Below are 22,161 nucleotides of genomic sequence, written 5' to 3'. Positions count from 1 at the left end.
GCCACTTCTGCCCGTTCCTATAACGCTGAAGCTTCACGCCCACAGCCTTGCTCTGGCCCGTGGCAGCCACGCTGGCAGTGGTTTGTCACACAGGCCACAGACCTCCTTCTGTCTTAGGGCACGAGCTCCTTCGTGCTTTAAATCACGCTTTCCCCCTTGTGTGTGACTTCTGTCCTTAGGACAGGTGATCAGGGTCCGTAAGCCACGCTGCTCACTGGACACCGGCCCTGCCCGGCCAGCCTGGGCCCCGCCACGCCCTCTCCAGACACACATGGCTGCAGGCTGGCCCCAGCTGAGGGTCTTCCAAAAAGTTATCAGTAATTCTAGTAATTTCAAGATAGTTTCCTATTACCTACTACAGTATTTTCCCAAGTGCAAGGTCCACAATCTAAACCCTCTTCTGAAAATTACTTAAATGCCTGTGAATGTTATTGCTTCTCTGTTTAAGAAACAGGAAGGCCACACACGCCTGCAGCATGGACAATAACACACAAGAGACATGAGAATGGCAGGTTTTGTGCAAGACCCCGCAGGAAGGACACTTCTGTGGACACGCTGGGTCAGAGGACAGGAGGGCGTGCTGAGAGCTGTCTGTGGGCAGCAGAACCAAAGACCCGTTTCTGCTCCAGCTCTCCTGCTAGGGTCAGGGGTGCTCCAAATGAAAAGGACTTCTCAAGACCTTTCTTTGCATTGGCTGAGGCAGTAATTTTGCAACAGTCCACCAACTTCATACACTATACTCACAAAGACGACAGGCACGGCCTGATCTCGTCCTCACACAGCTCAGCAACGCCTGGTGACAGCAGGAGAGACGGACTTCAGTGTGACTCTGCAGGGACGAGGGCTTGACACGAACTGAGAGCAAGTAACCGGCTGTTCGTGTCCTCATCACCAGCGTTTCAAACATGGAACTATTCCAGAACTGTTTTATTTGTTGCTTAAGCACAACGGCAATGCACACTCACACGAGTGTGGAAAATAAGGTATGTAGAGAAAAAATTGACCACAGTGCTCTTTCTCAGAGGCAGCTCTGAGCCCAAACATTCTTTGCACAGTTCTCTCTAGTTTATCTATTATTTTAAACACAGTTGGGATCCAATGCATTAATACTTTTATAACCTAACTCATATTACACAGATGAACTTAAGTTATTATCTTGAACTCTAGCGCAAGGGAACTAAAACCAAAAACCATTAGCAGGTTTTCCTTTAATTGAACTGCATTTGTAAATAAATGCCTTTTATCAAGGACTGATCACAAACCAATAACCACATGACAGTCACCTGCGGATGACAGGCAGTTTCTGAATCATGACCAACCCAGGCAGAGAAACGGCTGCTGCCACTGCTGTCTCCACCTGCCAGTGGCTGACAACGCCCCAGACTGGACCCCGATTCCTTGCTGCTTCACTGCAAGGCCAGAGGCAAAGAGGAGGTCACCAGGGACTTCTGCCCGTGGAATTTCAAGAGCTCATAGAGTCACAGGACAGGCAGGACGATATATCCCACGTGACGGGAGAGGCCGTGAGACCCGGGCAAGGCTGAGTCCGCAGAGGGCAGGGGCAGCAGGGCTGGGGCTGGGGCTGAGCTCCGTCTGCAGTAGCCGCGTCCGTGGGGACCAAGGTGCTGCAGGACACCAGTGCTGCCAGGCCAGGCCACTCCTCCCACAAAGGGACACTGGCTGTGTGAGCCCGAGCTCAGGCCACACTGGGGGCTCTGACCTCAGGGCTGAGGCAGGAGTGTGTCTGCAACCTACAAACCTGAACATCAGACGCACTCACTCTCACCACGACTCCAGACTCCCAAATGCCTTATCCTCCACGTGTCCGCCACTCTCACTGTGTGAAGAGGGAGCAGACGGATTTGTGAACAGCCTCGTACCGCACTGTGGGCAGGCAGTGGTGACTCACGGGCCCTGCTGGAGCACTTCCTGTTGGGAGGCTGGGGACTGACGTCGGTGCCTGGGCTGCACAGAGCAGGTGTGTTCTCAGAGGCAGAGGCTGCCACGTGCAGCTCTCTAGGGTCTCCCCACAGCGCCAGCCACCTCTGCACGATTCAGTTCGGAGCACGGCCCCCACCAGACTGGGATGTCGTGTGTCCCTGAGAGGCCACGGTCGGCTGCTCCCCGTCCCGCCTGGCCCTGCAGGGTGGTCCGCACACGGCCCCACGACTGACCTCTGTGGACTGGGCTTGTAGTAAGCAGAATGCGTGATTGAGCCCCAGCCCCGACTCTCTGTCCCTCTCCTTTGTGGCAGAGTGGACTGGCTTCGGGGACCCAGTGGACGTGGCTGGACACTGTGTTTGACTCCAGCAAGCTCAACAGCAGCCGTGAGAAAGGAAAGCACAGACGCGGAGCGAACGTCCCCTAAGCACACAGTGCTGGCTGGGCAGGGGCCCAGTCTCCGCTCCCCATGACGTCAGGGTGGGAGCTCTCGGGTGCCGGTGGGGCTCAGGATTTGAAGGCATCTGTCTACCCGACATCCTCACGTGAGGAGCCACATGCAGAACTCCTCCAGGACAGCTGCCTGAGCCCACTCACACTGCGCACTAATGGCGGAACCGACCCAGCAGCACACGACCCACCCCTGGGGTTGAATACTCCAAGAAACTGGATTTGACTTGATTCAATCATTTAAAGAAATTATCTAAGTTCTTAACTTTAAGAGGTTTTTTAGGGACAGAGGCTGAAAGTTCACTCAAGTAACAGATTTTTCAAAGTCTAAAAATATTCGGCGAGTGCCAGTGCTAAAGGGAAGTGCAGAAGAGCACACCATTGGGTCCAACAAAAGCTGGTCCCACATAAAGGGCGGCTCACATTTTAAGACAATTAAGCTCAGGCTGACGGAAGCAGACAAGCTTTACAGAGGGACCCGGGACAACAGGTCCCCATGGAAGCGGCTGGACAGACGAATTCCTGCCGCTCTGCTGACGGTTCTTATCTCACCCAACAGCCAACCTCTGAATACAGTAATTAAAAAAGATCTGATACTGAGACCAAAGCCGACACTTTCAAATGATCTCTTGAACAGAACTTCAAAATTTACCTTCAATTAATAATCTTTAAGTAATTAAAAAAATAAAAGAATAGCAATCAGCGAGAAAAAGAAATGTGATTCTTTGACGTTTATCAATCGCTGCCCTGTGCTGCTCATCTCTTTCAAGAAAATAGCCGTGGCAGATGAGACCAGGCGTCTCCCCGACACCCTCTCCCCGTCCCTCTAACAGAACTCTGTGCACACTCTGTCTACCCCACACGGTGTGTCTACACTAGTGCAGCACCACGGTGCCATCACAGAATTGTCTGTGCTACAGACAACACCACGCGTCTCCCCAACACTCTCTCCCTGTTCTTCTGAACAGAATTTTGCATTTGTTTAGGGAGTCAGTGTGTCCAACTGAAGGCCCATCTCCCAGACTCCACTGCAGGTGGGGATGACTACGTAACCACGTGACCTCCTGCTAGTCAAAGGGACTGAAGCCACCGGTATGGCTCCTGGGTACAGCTGCTGGGAAGATCTTTGAGGAAGAGCAGAGCCGGCCAGCACCGGCTTTCTGCCTTGGCCCTTCCTCTCCTTCCTTCCCGGAATGCAGGGTTGATGCTGGAGACAGGCAACCATCTTGCCCACACTGGGTCAGGCAAAAGGATGACCTCATGGCACCCCCCTCGTGGCCACACAGTGGGTCTGACCCGCGCCCTCCACACCCGCTACAGCAGCAGGAAAGCAGCCCTGGTGGGCAGGGCTCCGCGGCTGGCTCTGTCACTGGCAGCAGACACAGGTCAGGGCGCACAGCGAGTACTCACAGTCTGCCGTGTACTCCACCTGGGAGGGCTGTGCGGGCGCGCCGTCTGCCGTCTGGGCGGCGGGGGCGGAGCTGTCAGCCTGTGCTTTGCGGACAAGTGCTGCCAGCGGGTGATCTGGGTCCACCACCTTCAAGGGCTGTAGACGGAGAAGACACACAGCCTTAGCACTTTCTGTACGGTGGCCCAAACGGCTCAACTTCGGTGTACACGACTTAGACAAACCAACACGCGTGGTCGTGTCCCCCCCCAACACGCGCACACTCGGAGGTCATGACTAACTGTGGCCGGGTGCTCCTGCTGGTTCTAAGTCCCAGAGGAACTGCCCGGCTTCCCTCTCTGTAACCAACACCACACGAGGGAGGAGGGGCCATCACTGCTAGACCGCTGATGCAACGTGATCGTCCAAACTCATGCAAAACTTGAAACTCTGCCCTTCCTCACAGGAATTTCTGATTTCTAATAACCCACAGCTTTAATAGTCCAATCAATCAAGAATCATTCCCTAAGGGACCAGCCGCATGGCATTGGCTGCTGCAAACCACACGTTTAAGTCTAATGGGTTCCAGTTCACGGCACCGACGGCAGGTGAGTGGCGTGAACTAAGCGCAGGTTAGGCTGAGTGACTGTTTTATAGGGACGAGGGAGCATTAGAAATAAAAACATTCACTTCAACCTATCTACGGAGGTAACAGAGAGCTTCAAGCAGCACACTCTAAACAGCCATTAATATAAAATCCAATCCTATGGTGAAATCTACACGAAAAACAATTTTTAAGTCCTTATCAACTCTCTACTTATTCTAGATATCCCAGAAGATTAAAATAATAAAGTGAAAATACAAAAAAATAATCTGCTTGTGAAATTTATAAGGCAGATATAGAAGACATACAGCAAATCCTTTGCCACCAAGCTAAAAACAAAAATGCACCATGCACCTCAAGGATGAAACAATAAGATATAGCTCTAACACCCAAGAAATAACCGGCTTACTTCCCAAAATTAACTTAGCAGCAGTGCAGTCACGACCTGAGAAAGCAAAGCTGGGTAGGGAGATAAAGACCTTCATCAGCTCCTCGAGGCGGTTGCACTTCTGGGAGGCGAAGAGAGACGGGTGCAGGTAATTCCCATCTTCCTCGTCGTCATCGTCCTCATTGTCCGAGCTGACCCCTGGCTCTGAAATCACAGGTTGAGCTTTTAGTGTATGGAGAGAAAAAACGTATAAATAAATTGTGCAAAAACTCAGCAGCAGAGCAAGGCGGAGCTCTGCACATTCATTCCTCGGTCTCCCGTCCAAAGACACCTCGGATGCTCGTTCCCTGGAGCACCTGAGCTGGGCAGAGAAGCCAGACAGCAAGGAGGCAGCCCCCAGCGCTGACCAGTCCGGGGCACGGCATGCTCTTTTGTTTTCATTAAAAAGAAAAGGGTAAGAGCCTTACCGATTTATGAGAAAACAACAGTAACAGAAATAAAAAAAACTACAACAAACTAGGAGAAGAGATCTATAATAAGGTTTACACAACTGACTGGAAACATCTTATTTCAGCTGAAGACAACAAAATTCAGTGCAAGACTTTTACATAAAAAGACTTCTCAGGTCAGGCATGGTGGCTCATGCCTGTAATCCTAGCACTCTGGGAGGCCGAGGCGGAAGGATCACTTTGAGGTCAGGAGCTCAAGACCAGCCTGAGCAAGAGCGAGACCCCGTCTCTACTAAAAATAGAAAGAAATTATCTGAACAACTAAAAATATATATAGAAAAAATTAGCGAGTGGCGCATGCTTGTAGTCCCAGCTACTTGGGAGGCTGAGGCAGAAGGATCACTTAAGCCCAGGAGTTTGAGGTTGCTGTGAGCTAGGCTGATGCCACGGTACTCTAGCCCAGGCAAAAGAGTGAGACTCTGTTTCAAAAAAAAAAAAAAAAGGACTTGTCAAAATATTATCTTTATTCAAAACAGAGAAAACTGGTCTTTGTATTAAAAATTCTAAATGGAGACCTTACAAAAATAATAGCCTAAATAGACGACTCAAGTAAAATTCATTTTTGTGGACATGTACAATTTAACCTTATAGTCCTAAACACTGTTAATTGTATACTGAGACTAATCCAACGAAGTATGAAACTCAGTTTTTCCATGAAATGTTATGCAAGCAAAATGAAAGAAAAAAACGTCTAACCTAGATGATTACGTTCTGATAGCATATTTAATTACATTTCACCTATCTATAAAATATTGACAAAGAATTTAATATGGGCACACCAGCAGGGTTCATTAGCATGCCTTAGTGGCAGGGTTCAGAAACCTTCCAGAAGTTCTGGAGTCTAAACCTTTAAGACTGCGCAGGTTTTCCCCGGAGCCACCCTTGCCTGCCCCCGCCCCAACTGGTCTCCGTACTTTTCTTCTCTTCACGTTTGTTTTCTGCCAGTGCCGTGTACCGCCCCTCCTTCATGGCTTTCTGGATGAACTTGTAGTAGGGGTTGAGGTAGTGGTCGAAGCGCAGGAAGTCGAACTGCGAGTTCCGGGCCTGCTTGGCCTTCAGCATGATCTCAAACTGGGCCCCCTGCTTGCACACGAAGTTGGCCGTGCGCTCGATGATGGCGTGCATCTTGGCTGTTGGTGGCTGAGAAAACACACACATTCATGTCACTGAGCTGCCCTCTTTTCCATTGGCCACATGATTTGATTAAAACACAGAAATGGGCCAGGCGCGGTGGCTCACGCCTGTAATCCTAGCACTCTGGGAGGCCGAGGCGGGTGGATCACTGGAGGTCAGGAGTTTGAGACCAGCCTGAGCAAGAGCAAGACCCTGTCTCTACTAAAATTAGAAAGAAATTATCTGGCCAACTAAAATTATATATAGAAAAAAAAAAATAAGCCGGGCATGGTGGCACATGCCTGCAGTCCCAGCTACTCGGGAGGCTGAGGCAGGAGGATCGCTTGAGCCCAGGAGTCTGAGGTTGCTGTGAGCGAGGCTGACGCCACGGCACTCTAGCCCAGGCAATAAAGCGAGACTCTATCTCAAAAAAAAAAAAAAAAAAAAAAAAAAACCACACACACAGAAATGATCCTGGTTTTACTGTCAATTTTAGGAGATAAGAGACATTTCTGCTGAAAGAGGCCAGTGTGTTCAGACTTGGGCGCTGCCTGGTCTGTCTCCAACTCTCGCCAGGACTCTGTGGGGGAGAAACCTGAAGCCATTCCTCCTTTGTACAAACCCAGGGGAGGCAACCTTCATTTACACCAAGTCAGTACCTTTCTATAAAATAGTGATCCTTAACCTGGGTTCTCTGAGGGCGTGGAAAGCCTCGGAAGTTGCATGCCAATGTTGCACCCACAGGCGTTTTTCTAGGGAGAGGGAGGCCCACATCTTCAATGGCTCCCCAGGAGCGTTTTTTTTTTTTTTTTGAGACAGAGTGTCACTCTGTTGCTTGGGCTAGAGTGCTGTGGTGTTAGCCTAGCTCACAGCAACCTCAGACTCCTGGGCTCAAGCGATCCTCCTGCCTCAGCCTCCCGAGTAGCTGGGACGACAGGCATGCGCCACCATGCCCGGCTAATTTTTCCATATATATTTTTAGCTGTCTGTATAACTTCTTTCTATGTTTAGTAGAGACAGGGTCTCGCTCTTGCTCAGGCTGGTCTCGAACTCCTGAGCTCAAACGATCCTTCTGCCTTGGCCTCCCAGAGTGCTAGGATTACAGGCCTGAGCCACCGTGCCCGGCCCCCAGGAGCATTTTTAGGACCAGTTCTCACAGCTTGGAGGCTCCCTCCTCACACACAGCCCTCTGGACATGCGGAGAAAGCCGTGCGCTCATGCCAAGTCACCTCTCCTGCACCAAGCTCTCCCCTTGCCACCTTCCCTGTCCCTATTTCCCCGTAAGATGTGGCCGGTGGCTCCAGCTCACTGCTGTTCCCATTTAAGGTTGTCCCTAACTGAAGACAACCTAGGTGTGGTCTGGCCAGGGCAGGGTGGGACACTCTAGGACGTTCGCCTGTGGCATCAGACCCCCGCCTCCTCCCCGCACGTGCTGCTAAGGAGTCACTTCCACCGCGTGCTTGGCGCTCCCTGCCCCAAAGCTGGAAGCTAAAACACCTTTAATATCGACAAAGCGATCAACACTTAGGAAATTACATGCAAATAAAACTGGAAATCATTCTCATTAAAAATGGGCAGTTAAGAATTCAAGATGACCGTTGTAATTCCAGGGCTTCATCCTTCATAAAATATAAATGGCTTAATTCTCAAATTTAATTTCTGAACTAATAACGTCCTTCACACTTATAAAGGATAAATGTCTATAATTAAAGTTATTTACTGATCCCCAAGTAAATTAGATTCCATGTTAAAGGCCCACTGCATATTGAAGTATGGATCATGATACAGATTTTCACTGGCTTTAGCTAAAAAGAAAGATTCATTTTCAAAACAGTACATTCCATAAACACGTCAATGATTAATGATCACTTCAGAATAGTGATCCTTCCCCAGCACAGGCTCTCTACTGACCAAACCAAACTCCTGGTCTAAAATTTCTTAAAAGTAGCGGTTAAAAAGCGAGGTGTAGGCTATTTTACAAAGCAACAATGATCACACAAACACAGAGCATCTTATGAACATATTTCAAGGTTGGCCAGCACAGTCAGTGCATGCACATAAGATAAAAAACATCTGGCTTGGAAAAAGCCATCCTTTGCTGTCTTTATTGTGCAGATTTTAGGAAAATCCTTTCCGTTTAAGAATATCATGATCATTCCTACCACACAATGAGTTTTAAGGATAGAGTCAACCTATAAATATGCGTATGTTACAAAGATTACCTGATAAAAGGAAAAATGTTTTTCTAATTTAAATCCAGTGAGGAATCCCTGTGTTTAAGGAAGCCCACATAGCCCAAGAAGGGGCCAGACACCTCCCTTTCCTTTGAAGTCCCATTAACGCGGCTTTAGACCCCGCAGGCACTGGAGAGTGGAGGATGCTGCTGCAGGCGCGTAAGGTTTCCCAGGAGCTTTGGAAAACTCCCGTGCTCAGATCCAGCAGGGGGAACGGAGGCGGGTGGCAGGGGATGGAGACGGGAGCAGTGTGGGACCCCGGAGCAGGTGGGCCAGCCCTGTCCTCTCAGATCGCGGGAGAAAAAGATTAAACACCTGCTTCTCCCAGAGCCCCGGTAAGCGTCAGTTTGAGCTGCAACGCAAATGTAAAAACGAAACTACAGAAACACTGGCAGGAAATACAGGAAGATATTTTCAAACTCTCAGGGGTGGAAAAAGGTCTTCCAAAATAAACTTCAAAACCCTGAAGACATAAAGGCTGCGGGAGACATACACGGCTCTGTAAGTACACTGCAACTGTGCATGGAGGGAGGCACAGACTCACAGCACCTGCAGAGAATTATCTGCAAGACACAGACGACCAAGGGTTGAAGCTCATCGGACACAGAGTGTCCTTATAAACCCAGAGGAAAAGGCAAATCCACAGGAATGCAGGAATAAACTGAGTTTCTCTTTTCTACCCTCACCCCGTGGCAACACAGCACCTGGATTACGATGACACTCTACTCCGTGCACCAGTCACCAGCGCTTAGCTCCGCGGTTCAGAGCTCTGGAGTCGGCCCTTTGGCTGGACTCCAGGCCTGACCCTTGGGGCAGCTACTCTTAAACTCTCTAAACCTCAACGATTCTCACCTGCAAAGTGGATAACAACTGTTTCTACTTCACTGAGTTATTCTGAGCACTAAGTGAGAAGGGTCAGAATCACTTGCCCAGTGCCTGGCACACAGTATGTGCTCAATAAATGCTCCCTATGTGTTGCCATTCATCTAACAGACTAAAACACTGCACATAACAGCAATTAATTATCAAGCCTTCCCTCTTCCTTCTGTCCATAAAATGTGTTTGAATGAGCACCCTTCCCCCGAAACATGCTCTGACAGGTCTGCCCGGCAGCAGTGCTTGCCCACCGCCTGCCCACAGCTGTTGGGGGGCTCTTGCGCCAAGGAACTGAGTGAAAGGCGAAGTGTTAGGTCCACAAGGCTGTGGGCACCTGGCAGACATGACGCTCAGCGCAGACTCCGTGTGCGCCACCTGCAGCGTCTCTGCAGACTGAGGAGCCAAGTGGGGACAAGGATGGGCAGAAGGCAGACTCCGCCTCCCCAGACCACAGCTGCTTGCCAAGTGCCTGCCAGACTCCAATACAACACAACACAACTGGGGACCCCACACAGGACACAGACGGGCATTCTGGACCCCAGGAAAGGGGCAGATGACTGAATACACCACGTTGGAACAAATGATACTAGGCTAAAGATGTGGGGAAAAAATAGGTCCTCACTTCCCACGGAAGAGAAAACTAGGTCCATGACGTCCCACACGGAGTCAGTATAAAAAGCTAAAGACAAGCTGCAAGGTCACCTCAGGGGTGTGAGTTGGAGATGCAGGAAGAGCACACTGAGGGGCTGAGGCCAGGGGCTCAGCCGGACCCAGGGCAGCACCCAGTGTCTTGAGCAGGAGTCAAGAACACGCCTCAGGCTGCCGTAACCTAACTGCTGCTCACTCTTCACCCCAAACCTCAAGAATCCTGTAATCAGTAGGTTCTAATCCAACATTTCGTTTAAAAACCAAGACCTGTGCCTCCCAGTACCTGCTGTCTTTACCAGCTGCTCCAACTGTCCCCACTCAGCGAGCCAAGCCACCGTCCCCACTCAGCGAGCCAAGCCCCCGCCCCTGCCCACTAACGAGTAGCCATCCATTCAAACACAGCCCAGCAAATCTGCTGCCTACTCACCAAAACAGAACTTCTAATGCAAACACTTCTATCTTCCCCATTCTCTCCACTAACAGAGACATGACAGTGTGCAATTTATACAATGAATTACAATCAAAACACCCACAACAATTATGCAAAAGGAAATACCAACACCGCCATAGAGGAATGAAAGATGTAGATCAGAGACTCGAGCAGTTTCCACAGTCAAACCACTCGGAGAGTGGAGAGACCTTTTCAAAATAACATTAGAAGAAACTCTTTAGCAATAAGAGCGCCAGTAATTACATACGAGGGCTTCTTTTGCTCTCCAGTGAGGGGCAAACATGTCTGACTCTGGCAGACCATTAAACAGCTTGGCTGAGAACACACAGCCATTAATTATTTTAATAGGAATTAAACAAGGCAACAAAACTCTATTGTATTTCTATATTTACATTTGAATAAAAATTTTGAAAATCTTTCATACCAAAAACAAAATAAAATTCCACATAGTCAAGCTTAAATAAAAGTTTTTAGCATTATATATAGGCAATGGCGCAACTGTTATCTTTAAGGCTTAATTTCAATGGATCGCTCACGCAGAATAAACAGCGTATTTCAGAATAAGCAAAAACACAATATACACCGACACACAGAAAATATATTAACATAGCCCTGGGGAATCAAATCTTCAGGTAATATTGTTTAGCTTTAGCCACAGTGAAACGGCCCATCCTGCAAATGGAGACGCAAACCTGAGTAGCAATTACACCAGACAAAATCCAAAAAGGTTTTTTCCTTAAAACCCATATCTGTAAGAGAAAAGGAGAGAGGGAGAGGAATGTAAATGAATAGGGAAGGGTGGGCTGGAGGCAGGAATCAGAAGGGCTATTTTGGTGTCTCCTTTCCTCACACAATGGAAGGTAAGAAAAGAGTGACAGGCGGAACCGTGGAATTCAGGCTGCGGAATTCAGGCTGCGTTAAATCAGGGCGGCAGCGAGCGAGCGACAGTGGAGAGAACTGGAGACCCGCCCCGCCCCCGCAGGCAGATCTCCGCGTCCTCTGTGCGCCCAGCTCAGGACGCAGACGGGAACCCAGAACGGCGGCCTCTATGGCATCTGCAACCCAGTTAGGAAAATGTCACAGAAAACACTTTCTGCTGAATGTGAGTATTTGAGAATCCTTCCCAAGTATGTACATGCAAAAAATATGTATTTTCTATATCTCAAAAAATAAAAATATATACATATGTATCTCACTGTGTTGCCCAGGCTGGAGTACAGTGGTGTGATCACAGCTCACTGCAGCCCAGAACTGCTGGGCTCAAACAATCCTCCCACCTCAGCCTCCCACGTGGCTGGGACTACAGGTACATGCCACAACGCCAGGATAATTTTTCTTATTTCTGTGGAGACAGAGTCTCACTATGTTACCCAGGCTGGTCTCAACCTCCTGGCCTCAAGCAATCCTCCCACCTCAGCCTCCCGAAGTCCTGGGATTATAGGCAGGAGCCACCATGCCAAGCCACAAGCGTATTTTAAACATCCCTAACAAACATATAAAAATCCCATAAAACATGGTGACTCAAGGTGGCATAATAATTAAGACCATGGGTTTGAGTTCCTGCATGCCACGTATTAGCCAAACTCCTGACTCTCCTAAGACTCGGTTTTACCATCTGCACAATAGGGACAGTAACAGTAGTCACTCTCAGGGCTGTTGGCATTAAATGAGATAATACACAGAAAGCAGCGTGGCACAGTGACTAGAATGTAGAAATCCCCCAGTGAACCTTGAGAAAAGAAAGAAAAATCTCGGTTTTGGCTTTAACACCTGTTATAACTCAACTGTAATTTAACACGATGTCACTGAAACAGCGGGTGAGATCACTGGGGAACAGACAGCGGCAAAGCGCTCGGGTGAGGAGGAGCTCCGGCTCCGCGTTCCCCACCCATGAAAGCGCAGCCTGAAGGTGTCACAGAAAACTGCCCAGAACACGTGAGGCAAGAGGGAAGGTGAAGCGCCCACAAACGTCACACTTAACAAAGCCACTTTACTGAAAACAGTGTTGCCTTGTGCAAGACGGTTTTTACACCTGTGTGTGGGTAACAGCCCACCGGCCACTAGTTCTTGGTTTTCCACACTGGTAAAAGCTGGGGACACAACTACATGATCTCTGAACAGATCCAACTCAGGTCCCTGCCACTTGGTCTAGTGCTTTTGCTATAATTCTTCCCTTTTCTTTCAGAGGAAAATGGGTGTGTGTGCTCTTTTTCTCCATTAACTCACAAATCGTCCCAAAGCGCTGCATGCCTACAAAGCAGCTGCAGTTCGCATCACTGTGCTCTCGAGCAAGCAGAACTCAGAGATGAAGACGGTGACAATGACCAGTGCTTGTGAATAGTACACATACCAGCTCCACGTCAGACGGGACATTCAATCCTAAAGGGGCAATGAAGGGTTCTTCATTTTCCTCTAAATTTTCAGCCTCATTTTTTTCTGTATAAAAAGAAGATAAAAAACTTCAGAACCACAACCAGGAAAGAAGGCAGTACAACTGCAGGCAGCAATGGGGGAAGGGCAGTGACTGGCGTCCCCTGGGTCTTTATCTTTCTGTCACTACTTCTGGAAATAATTTTCAGCTTTCTCTTCTATTCCACCACATGTGATGACACTTGCTATATAATTCCACACGGGTGGGTGATACCAAGGGAGGAGCGTGTTTACAGGGTCAGACTGTAGAGCTGTCCTGTGGTACCCATGGCGGATGGGTACCAGGACCCCCATGGATGACCAAATCTGAACAAGCTCAAATCCCGCAGTCAGCCCAGAACCAGCATATAGGAAAAGGTGGCACTCTACGTATGTGGGTCTCGCATCCCTAGAATACTGGAATTTTGATCTGCATTTGGTTGGCATAACACAAGGTAATCAATTCCTAGATAACAGATTCCATCACCAAATTGTGGACTACCTGGGCATAATCGCCAAGGCTTCTCCCTCCCTCCCCAAGCACATGCCCTCTCTCCCACAAATAATCAGATATACTTGTCCATTTCCATTTATTCATTAACAGTTCACTTAACAAATAATTTGTCTATTATGTGCTAAACAAGGTACTATACATTATTACTTTCTGAATTCTTAGGTACCTAAATGTATCTCAATAACGCAAATGATCACTCATTTAAAAAGATTTAGTGAAATGTACAAAAATACAGTAGAAAACTTTAAAAAGTTAACATTTTTGGAGATTGCAAAATCTAGTTAGGTTTTTATTTCAAAAAAGATGACATCAGAAAATCAAACATTAAATTTTCAACAAAATAAATGTTTCTATTCTATATAGTGAAGCCTCTTGAAGAGATCAACAATTTGCAAAGACCCCTAGACCCCCTATTAAACCTAATTCTGTGAAACCAGGAGGGAATTTTAGGCAGGTTTCATTGCATGTAAAATCGTGGGTATTCTAGTCTGATGAGATACAAGCTGATTATAAACTCCTATTAAATCAGAGTATTTAACCCGGTCTCACCTGTTCCTGATCCCTGTTCCCTCCTAACTAAGAAGCTGAAGTGAGTGGGAGAACAGAGAATTACTCCTGCCCCCAAACTCCCCGTCATTAGTAACCCTGCTGTTCAGCTCCAGTGACCAAATGACACAGTGGCATTAGGAGACACCAGAAGCACTGGTCTGCAGAGACTTTCTCCAGGCAAAATGCCAAGTAACAACTTGGCTATCTCAGAATCTCTTTGGGAATGAGGCGAGGGTGTGTGTTTAAAAATACAACTTTTTACTATATTTTCTTTAAATGAAAAAAGTGGTCAAAAACTGTGTCTATTCAAACAGCCTTTCCTTAATGTTGAGTTGTTCACAAACATAAAGGCGTCCTAATGGCAGGAGCTGTTTGGGATACACAGGTTAAAGAGATTTGCTTGTCCACAGATGCCTTTATTTACAGGAAGATGGCTTTAGCAGCACAAAATAAAAACCAACCACTGCTATACAAACTGAGATTTAAACACGTTCAAATAACAACCTTTTCTTGTTTAAAAAATGGATATATAGTGATGATAAAAAATTATGAAAATCCAGACAGGGGCCAGGCTGAAAACAGCAGGATGCAAAAAGAAGAGACAGGCGGCGGTTCCCAGAGTGGAGGCACCACCAAAACACTTTTGGCTAATATCTCAAGGCTTCAAAATACTAAGAATGCCAGAATATAGAAATTTTAGAAATCAAGTAGTATTTAGATATGTTGATGGCTCAGGCAAAAAAAATTTATCTTGTTTTTATTTGAAAAGAATGTGACACTAGGCCGGGTGCAGTGGCTCACACCTAGAACCCTAGCAATTAGGGAGGCTGAGGCAAGAGGACCATTCTGGCCCAGGAGCATGAGGCTGCAGTGAGCTGTGGGCACAACACTGCCACACGGGCCCTCATGCCCAGGCAACAAAGCAAGCCCCTGTCTCCAAAAAACAAAGGAATCTGACACTAAATTTGGCTATTATTTGTACTGGGTACCAAACTGAACTCTATTAGACTATGTGTGTGTATGGTGTTTTATTTATAGTAATAATGCAAGTTAAACATAAAAGGTCGAGCCCTAAGTTTCACATGGGCCCAATTTCCATTAAAAAAATTAATCAGCATATAAGGCAAAGTTCTCAGAACATGATAGAAAGAAAAAAACAACATAAGTAAAAGACTAAAGAGAACTGTATGTCAAAAAGAAAGCATACTAACACTTAGAAGATAAACTAAGTCATGATGAAGCCCTCAAAAACTCAATAACTGTAACAAAGTTAATATCATTTAGCCCAATAATTACGCTGAAACAATAGTCTATTATCTAGAACAGAGGCTGACAAACTTTTTTCGTAAAATGCCAGATACTAAGTATTCTCAGCTCTGTGGGCCATACGGTCTCTGTCTCAACTCAGCTTTGCTGCTGAAGTGCAAAAGCTGCAACAGACAACACGTAAAACAGGTTAGCATGGCTGTGTTCCAATAAAGCTTTATTTACAAAAACCCGTTCATCAGGCCTGTGGTCATGGCTGGCTGCTCCCTAACCTAGCATGTTAGGGAAATTAATAATGAATTTTTCTAAAGATTTGTTGCTATGATCTTGAAGAAGACATGTGGACTTTATGCACAGTCATCCTTCCGTATCCTAAGGGGCTGGTTCCAGGACCCCTGGAGATATCAAAATCCTCAGATGCTCAAGTCCTTTAACCTACACACATCTTCCTGTATATTTTAAATCATCTTTAGATTACTCATAATAATACAATGCATATGAGTGTAAATAACTGTTATATTGAATTTTTTAAAATTTGCAGTATCTTTTATTGTTGCATTGCTATTTTCTTTCGAATATCTTAGGTGTGCGGTTGAATCCACAGATGTGGAGCCCACAGATACGAAGAGCTGACTGTACTTCAACTCTTCCTTTGTGAAATGGTGATAGTGCGTATCCTTTACTTCTGACAAGAAACACTATGAATTTAAAGCCAAAATGATGTATGTGGTTCAGAGATGAGACAACAAAATCTGATCTGGGACCCCAAAAGGGACAACTTACTCCGGATAAATGAATGAGTGTTTACTACTTAGGCCTGCATGAACATTTCCATCTTAACTCGGAGGGACAGTTAGGTTCAAAAGTCAATAGAAACAATGTTAAATACCTTAATTAGCCTTGAACTCAACCCAGTTAAAATTACACTTGAATGTCTCTTTAAAAGCTCATCAAACAGAGCTGTGCAACAGTCGTTCTGTGCCCACAAAGTAATGAGCAGGACTAAAGGAAGGTCAAAAAGGGAAGTCCGGCCAGGCACAGTGGCTCACACTGGTAATCCTAGCACTCTGGGAGGCCAAGGCAGGAGGATTGTTTGAGCCCAAGAGTTTGAAGTTACAGTAAGCTATGACTGAGCCATTGCAGTCTAGTCTGGGTGACAAAGCAAGACCTTGTCTCTTAAAAAATAAAAAAAAAAAAAAAAAAAAAGAAAGGAAAGAAAGGAAAGGAAAGGGAGGGAGGGAAGGAGAAAAGGAAAAGCCACATGTATGTGTTTGTCCCTACATCCTATTGTTCCCCCAGGATCACAACCCTTAGTGAACAGCAATGGGGAGAACCTAGTACAGTTACAGAGTGGAAGGGCAGACATCATTTTGTTTTAATATTAAACTGCTGTAATTACCTTATACTTGTTAAAAGATTTGTTACTTAAGGAGAAATTAATTAGGTCCCAAATAACACATAAAGTTAGCACTAAAATTAAATCTCCACAGGATGTAACTTCACTTTATTATTCTAAATATTTCAATAGTTTCTAAAGTTAAAGTTCTCATTCTTGGCTGGGTGTGATGGCTCACACCTGTAATCCCAGCGCTCTGGGAGGCCAACGTAGGAGGATCTGAGTTCAGGATCAGCTGGAGCAAGAGCAAGACCCCGTTTCTACTAAAAATAGAAAAACTTAGCCAGGCCCAGCTACTCGGGAGGCTGAGGCAGGAGCATCACTTGAGTCTGGGAGTCTGAGGTTACAGTGAGCTGCAATGACACTACTGCATTCTAGCCGAGGCAACAGAGTGAGACTGTCTTCAAAAAAAAAAAAGTTCTCCTTCTCTTTAAACAGACTATCCTGAACATAAGTTACCCATCTTTAGTGTTCCAGGTTCACCTCATGGTTATTGATAATTAACAACTGGTCATAATTCAGGGCTGTGATGCTGGTCCTCGAGGCTTACTGACGTGACTAAGGATATTCCTTCCTGTACTACCTTAGTCCACATTTTTAAGTAGCACGTTTTATGTTCAAAGCTTCCAGATTTAAGCCAGAGGAGCATACATTTAAAATCTTTAATTTAAAATATTATAAGTATATATACCCTGGGTTCCACTGAGACTACCAGGAAGCCCTGTGTTGTTTTCTGCTTAGCAACAACTGACCACACAGGTGTCCTTCTGCTGGTGTGTGTCGTCATGTCAGCTGTGCAGGGCACATGCAGAAGCAGGTCAGTATGGGGTGAGGTGACATTAACTTATCCTGGTTAATGCCTATTCTTTCAGTGCTCCAGGAATGAATCACTGAGGATACTGACATGTGTGTTACTAAACTGGAAATAAAGAATCCAGAATGAGTAATTTTCTGTTAACTGAATCAAAGAAAAATAAATGAAAAGGAAATCTGATCCAATGTAGATAATGACAGTCTGAACTCTCTTTCCACCTCCATTAACAACTCATGTCCTAATTTTTAGCTTTGTTTTCTTACCAAAAGAAGGAATATCACTCATGTTTTTTGTACGTGTCACAGCGGTGTTATAATTAGTGTCCACAAATGTGTTCTGAAGCCTTGACCACGCCACAGGCAGTGCGGGGCCCGTAGCATCACCCCCGGCCGCTCTCCCCGCTCACCGCGCTGTCTGGAAGGCTCCTCCTCCTCCGTTGGCTCTGACGGGTCATAATAATCACTCCCGTACGTGAACCCCACGGCATTGTAGCTCCCATCCTCTGCCAGGGCTTCACTCAACCGCTTGTATTCTTCCTCTTGAATAAAAATGAGAATTTTATTAACAAAAATGGAAATTTACTGAGAAAAACTTTATATATTTCTAAAGTTGTAGCTATCAGTAAAGCATACAACATACGTTTTACAACCTCCTTTTGAGGTGAAAATATTTTCAAAAGTTCACACTTTATATCTATTAATATGTACTTTTGCCAGTACATGTTTACCCACAGACAGCTGAATACACATCTTTTGTGGAATATTTCTTCCTGCTGAGAAAATTTTGGGATTAAGAACTGTATTGAAGATTGTTATGGCAAAGACAAGAACATCAATTTTAATTTATACGATACTGTTAAAGAAGAACAGTTAAAGAGTTTGGTTTTTGTTTTTTTTCAAATCCCAGTCTGCCCTCAAAAGCTGGGAAAATTCTTTGTGGCTCTATATATAAACTATCCTGAGGTCCTCTCAGAACGCAAAGACTCCTGTTTTTCCAATCCACTGGGTACTGTCAAGATAATATCAGAAAGAGTGAGTATAAAAAAATGAATGGGAGTAAATTTTTAATACTTAAAATTTTTTAAAAAGTTTGTGGCTTAAGTAAGTTTTTCTTGAGCAGTACCTTGCCTTGCCTCCTCCTCAAGCAAGTCCGTATGCAAGGCTAAATACCTCTCTTCATCACACAGGGCATCTATTCGTGCCTCCTCTTCAGACAGCTGGTAGTCTCTGTTCCACGTGGAGTACTCAGCATCATACTCAGAAAGGTCATGCAGGTGACCACGCCCATCATATCTGTAATGTGAACAAGCTGGTCAATAAAAAGAAATTAATGTCTAGATTGGCGTGTGTGTGATATTTTATATATATCTATATATACTTACCAATTAAAATAAAGAAAAATATTAAAACAAACATAAAAACTCTTCTGAGATTTATATTTAATTTTGCTAGTCATATCTCACCTACTTTTAAACTCAAATTATCTTAACAAAGTCAAAATTCCTCTCTACAGTATGATAAAACTTATAATTAAAGGCAAACAATCCTTTATTAGCATAAATGTTATCCATTTCACTGGCAGCTCTTACCATGATGGTTTGGTCAACCATTCAGTGCCACTTGCAAAAAAAAATCTTTTTTTCTGAGAAGTCAAATATCATAGCTTACATTCACACAAACCGAATACATAAATACCTATCCGTAAGAACCAAACGGTCGAAATTTCCTCGCTTCTTTCTGCTAGTCCCGAACTCTCAGGAGAGATCTTCACCAAGAGACTTGCGTCCATGGGAGGTAAAATCGTGGCTAGGCTCGCCCCCTAGCCACTAGGCTGAGGAAATAAGTGCTGGGTTATGTGATAGAGAGACACACATACATAGGAACAGTGACATATACGTGCAGTTTAAGGAGGTTCACTGGAAACAGAGCAAAACTATTAGTAGATGCAGAATCGGTATTTCCTTCTGAACTTTATACCTCCAGGAAATGACATACATGAAGACACATCCTTGTTTTTCTTACAGGGACCAAGAGGTGCTTTAGCCAAATTAAGAATGTGAGCACTTCCTGCTATGCTTTGAACATAAAAGATTCAATGAAGATGCTGTGAATGTGTAACTGTCGCATAATAAGTGAGTTGGTGAATTTTACTTAAAACACTCAGATTTAGGGTTTCAAAAACAAATGGAGACAAACAAAAGTCTGCCTAATTTTCTAATGCTGACTTTTGTAATGGGGACCAAAAATGTTAATGTAAAAAAAAAATTTACAGGGAAAAGGCCAAAAATTCCAGCATAGCCAAGTCACTGCATTTTATGGAACTTCAAAATTAATTTTACTTTGATGTAAACCTCCTTAACTTACAAATGTAGATTATTTTAAAACATTACACATGTCCATGTGTAGCGTTTGCTCCCCACCAGCTCTGGAAGACCTAACTCAAACCATGTACAGAATGATACGGAAAACTGTATAAAGAGCTCAGACTTCATCGCTTATCAAACTTTAATAATAAAGGTCACAAGTAACACTTTGGAAAAGCAAGCCTGATTAACTCAGGGGACATTCGATATAAACCACGGTTTAAAGGCACATCACGTTTGAGCAAAGCACGGAGCCATCAGATCGGGCCCTGATCTGCCCTGGGAACCCTCCCTGCACGACTCCTTGTTTTCTAGATCTAACTCCAGACGGAAACGTCAGGGATGGAAAAAGGCCTCTATTTGGTCATTAACGTGTCCATTCTGGCCAGCTCAGGGGTCATCCCTACAGTCATGTTCCAGGGCTTTGCAGAATCCAGTTTTAATGGTCTCTCAGTCGATGGGCTTCATTCACTTGGAGAGACTATTCCACAGTTTAATGGTTGGTCACGGTCAGCTTTTCAGTCCGGGCCCCAGAAGTAGTAGTGTTGCCAAACTGGCAAAAAACAAAACAAAAAAACCCCACCCCGCCCTCAAAATGCAGGTAGGAGGGTAAGGAAAGGGGGAATGAAAAAGGGGGGGGGAGAGCAAACAACCTACATCATGTAATGTCATCCTTCTCAAATCAAACACCTTTAGAAATCCCTGATCCCAGGCCCCCTCTGCCACGGCCGCCAAACATCTTCCAGGGTGATCACCTAAAGCCGGTTCGATTTGAACAGAAACAACACATCTGCGCCCGGCTCCCCCCAGCAGTTTTAAGAGAGAGTGAAACCGGCCCTAACAGCACCACCTCTAAGAGCAGGGCCAGCGTCCTCACGAAGTCAACTGAGCTCCAACCGATGGGCAACTTAACCCACTACCTCAACCTGTCAAACTCGTCGAATTATCACCGGGGAGGGGGCCGCTGGGGGGAGTCAAATGTCACCAGCCAAGTACGGGCGCTCCACCGAGGCCGCTGGGGCATGAAAGGTTCAGGCTAACTCACAGGGTCCAAAGAGGCTCCTAATCACGGCCTCAGTGTCGGCGTTTCAGAAGAACAAAAGCGCGCGTCCCGGGCCGCCCTCCCGGCACGCCGAGCAGCGGGCGCGCACGACCCGCGGCAGCGCCGGGGCAGGCCCGAGGCACCGGCAGCTTCCACCGCGCGGAATCGCCAACTGCGGCCCGGCGACGGGGGCGAGGGGTCGAGGGGGCTGCGGGAGCAGAGACGATCCCTCCGGCGACAGACGCGGCGCGCAATTCCAGCCAGTGCCTTAGGGCAGGTTTCACCGTCCCCCAACCCCAAGAACACCAGGAGGAGGTGGGGGCCGGGGAGGGGGTGTCCCCCAGATCCCCGCGGGCTCCAGAAAACCCATTCTTAGTCCTGGCCATCAAGTCAACATCAGACGAAATCAAGCGGGTGAGGGAAGGGGAGGATCGACGGGTGCGGGGAGGAACCGACCTGTCGATGAGGATCTTGTGGTCCCCCATCCAGGGGATGAGGTGCTGTCCCTGTTCCTGGGCCAGGGCCCGCTCGTCGTCCCGGAACAGTTTGCAGGCATAGCCGAAAACCAACAGCTCCACTCGGCTCCCCCCACCGCCGGCGCCGCCCGGCCCGGCCTCCTCCTTCGCGCCGCTTTTCCTCTCGGCTTTGGCGCGGCCTCCGCCCGCGCCGTACATGACAGCGTCCCCGGCGTCCAGGCCGGTCCTCTTCTGCGCCGCACGACGTCCCCTATGCCTCCGCCTGTCCTACCCCCTCAGTCAAAGGCGTCGCTTCCCGTCCCCAACCTCGACACCGCCGCCATAGCGGGCCACAAAATGGAGGAAGCGCAACTTCCGGCAGGAGGGCTCGCACTTCCGGCGACCGGCCCGGCAGATTCGCCACAGCCTGGAGCCGTCTGAGCCTCTGGGAAATACGCTGACTTTAGTGCTGGCGTCCAGATGCGCCTCCACGACCGGAGCTGCTTCGCGAAGGGGAGAGCGCGTTTTTAACTTTCACTTTCTGGGGCGGCCACCAAGAACGTGACGAAAGCGCGGCGCGGGATCGCGCGCCGGCTTGGCCGCGGCCGGTCGGGGGGGCGACGGAGGCGCGGGGAGGAGGCCGGGCGCGTCCCCGCGGGTGTGGACCGCCGCGGGCCCCGCGTCCCCGCGGGTGTGGACCGCCGCGGGCGCCGCGTCCCCGCGGCCGGGCCGGGCCGGTCGTGCTGGGCCCGG

General features: G+C 47.1%; 1 protein-coding gene across 7 annotated transcripts in view; it reads right to left on the bottom strand.

Moving 5' to 3' along the window:
* Window positions 1-21,906, bottom strand: part of LOC123625773 (splicing factor SWAP) — a 58,649-nt gene extending 36,743 nt beyond the window's left edge. For 2 of the 7 annotated variants that reach the window (XM_045534332.1, XM_045534329.1), the window contains exons 1-7: window positions 21,410-21,905; window positions 18,672-18,841; window positions 17,956-18,087; window positions 12,952-13,037; window positions 6,194-6,419; window positions 4,862-4,974; window positions 3,802-3,937 (exon numbers count right to left, since the gene is read on the bottom strand). In XM_045534332.1, coding sequence (XP_045390288.1) covers window positions 3,802-3,937; window positions 4,862-4,974; window positions 6,194-6,419; window positions 12,952-13,037; window positions 17,956-18,087; window positions 18,672-18,841; window positions 21,410-21,627 — 1,081 coding nt within the window. In that variant the 5' untranslated portion in view covers window positions 21,628-21,905. Of the gene's footprint in view, window positions 1-3,801; window positions 3,938-4,861; window positions 4,975-6,193; window positions 6,420-12,951; window positions 13,038-17,955; window positions 18,088-18,671; window positions 21,057-21,409 lie in introns of those variants that run through there. The other 5 variants (XM_045534331.1, XM_045534333.1, XM_045534330.1 and 2 more) reach the window with 4 other exon arrangements.
* Window positions 21,907-22,161: the final 255 nt, after the last annotated feature.

The sequence above is a fragment of the Lemur catta genome, chromosome 21, assembly GCF_020740605.2.
Source record: "Lemur catta isolate mLemCat1 chromosome 21, mLemCat1.pri, whole genome shotgun sequence".
NCBI lineage: Eukaryota > Metazoa > Chordata > Mammalia > Primates > Lemuridae > Lemur > Lemur catta.
This window is presented reverse-complemented; position numbering and strand designations above follow the sequence as displayed.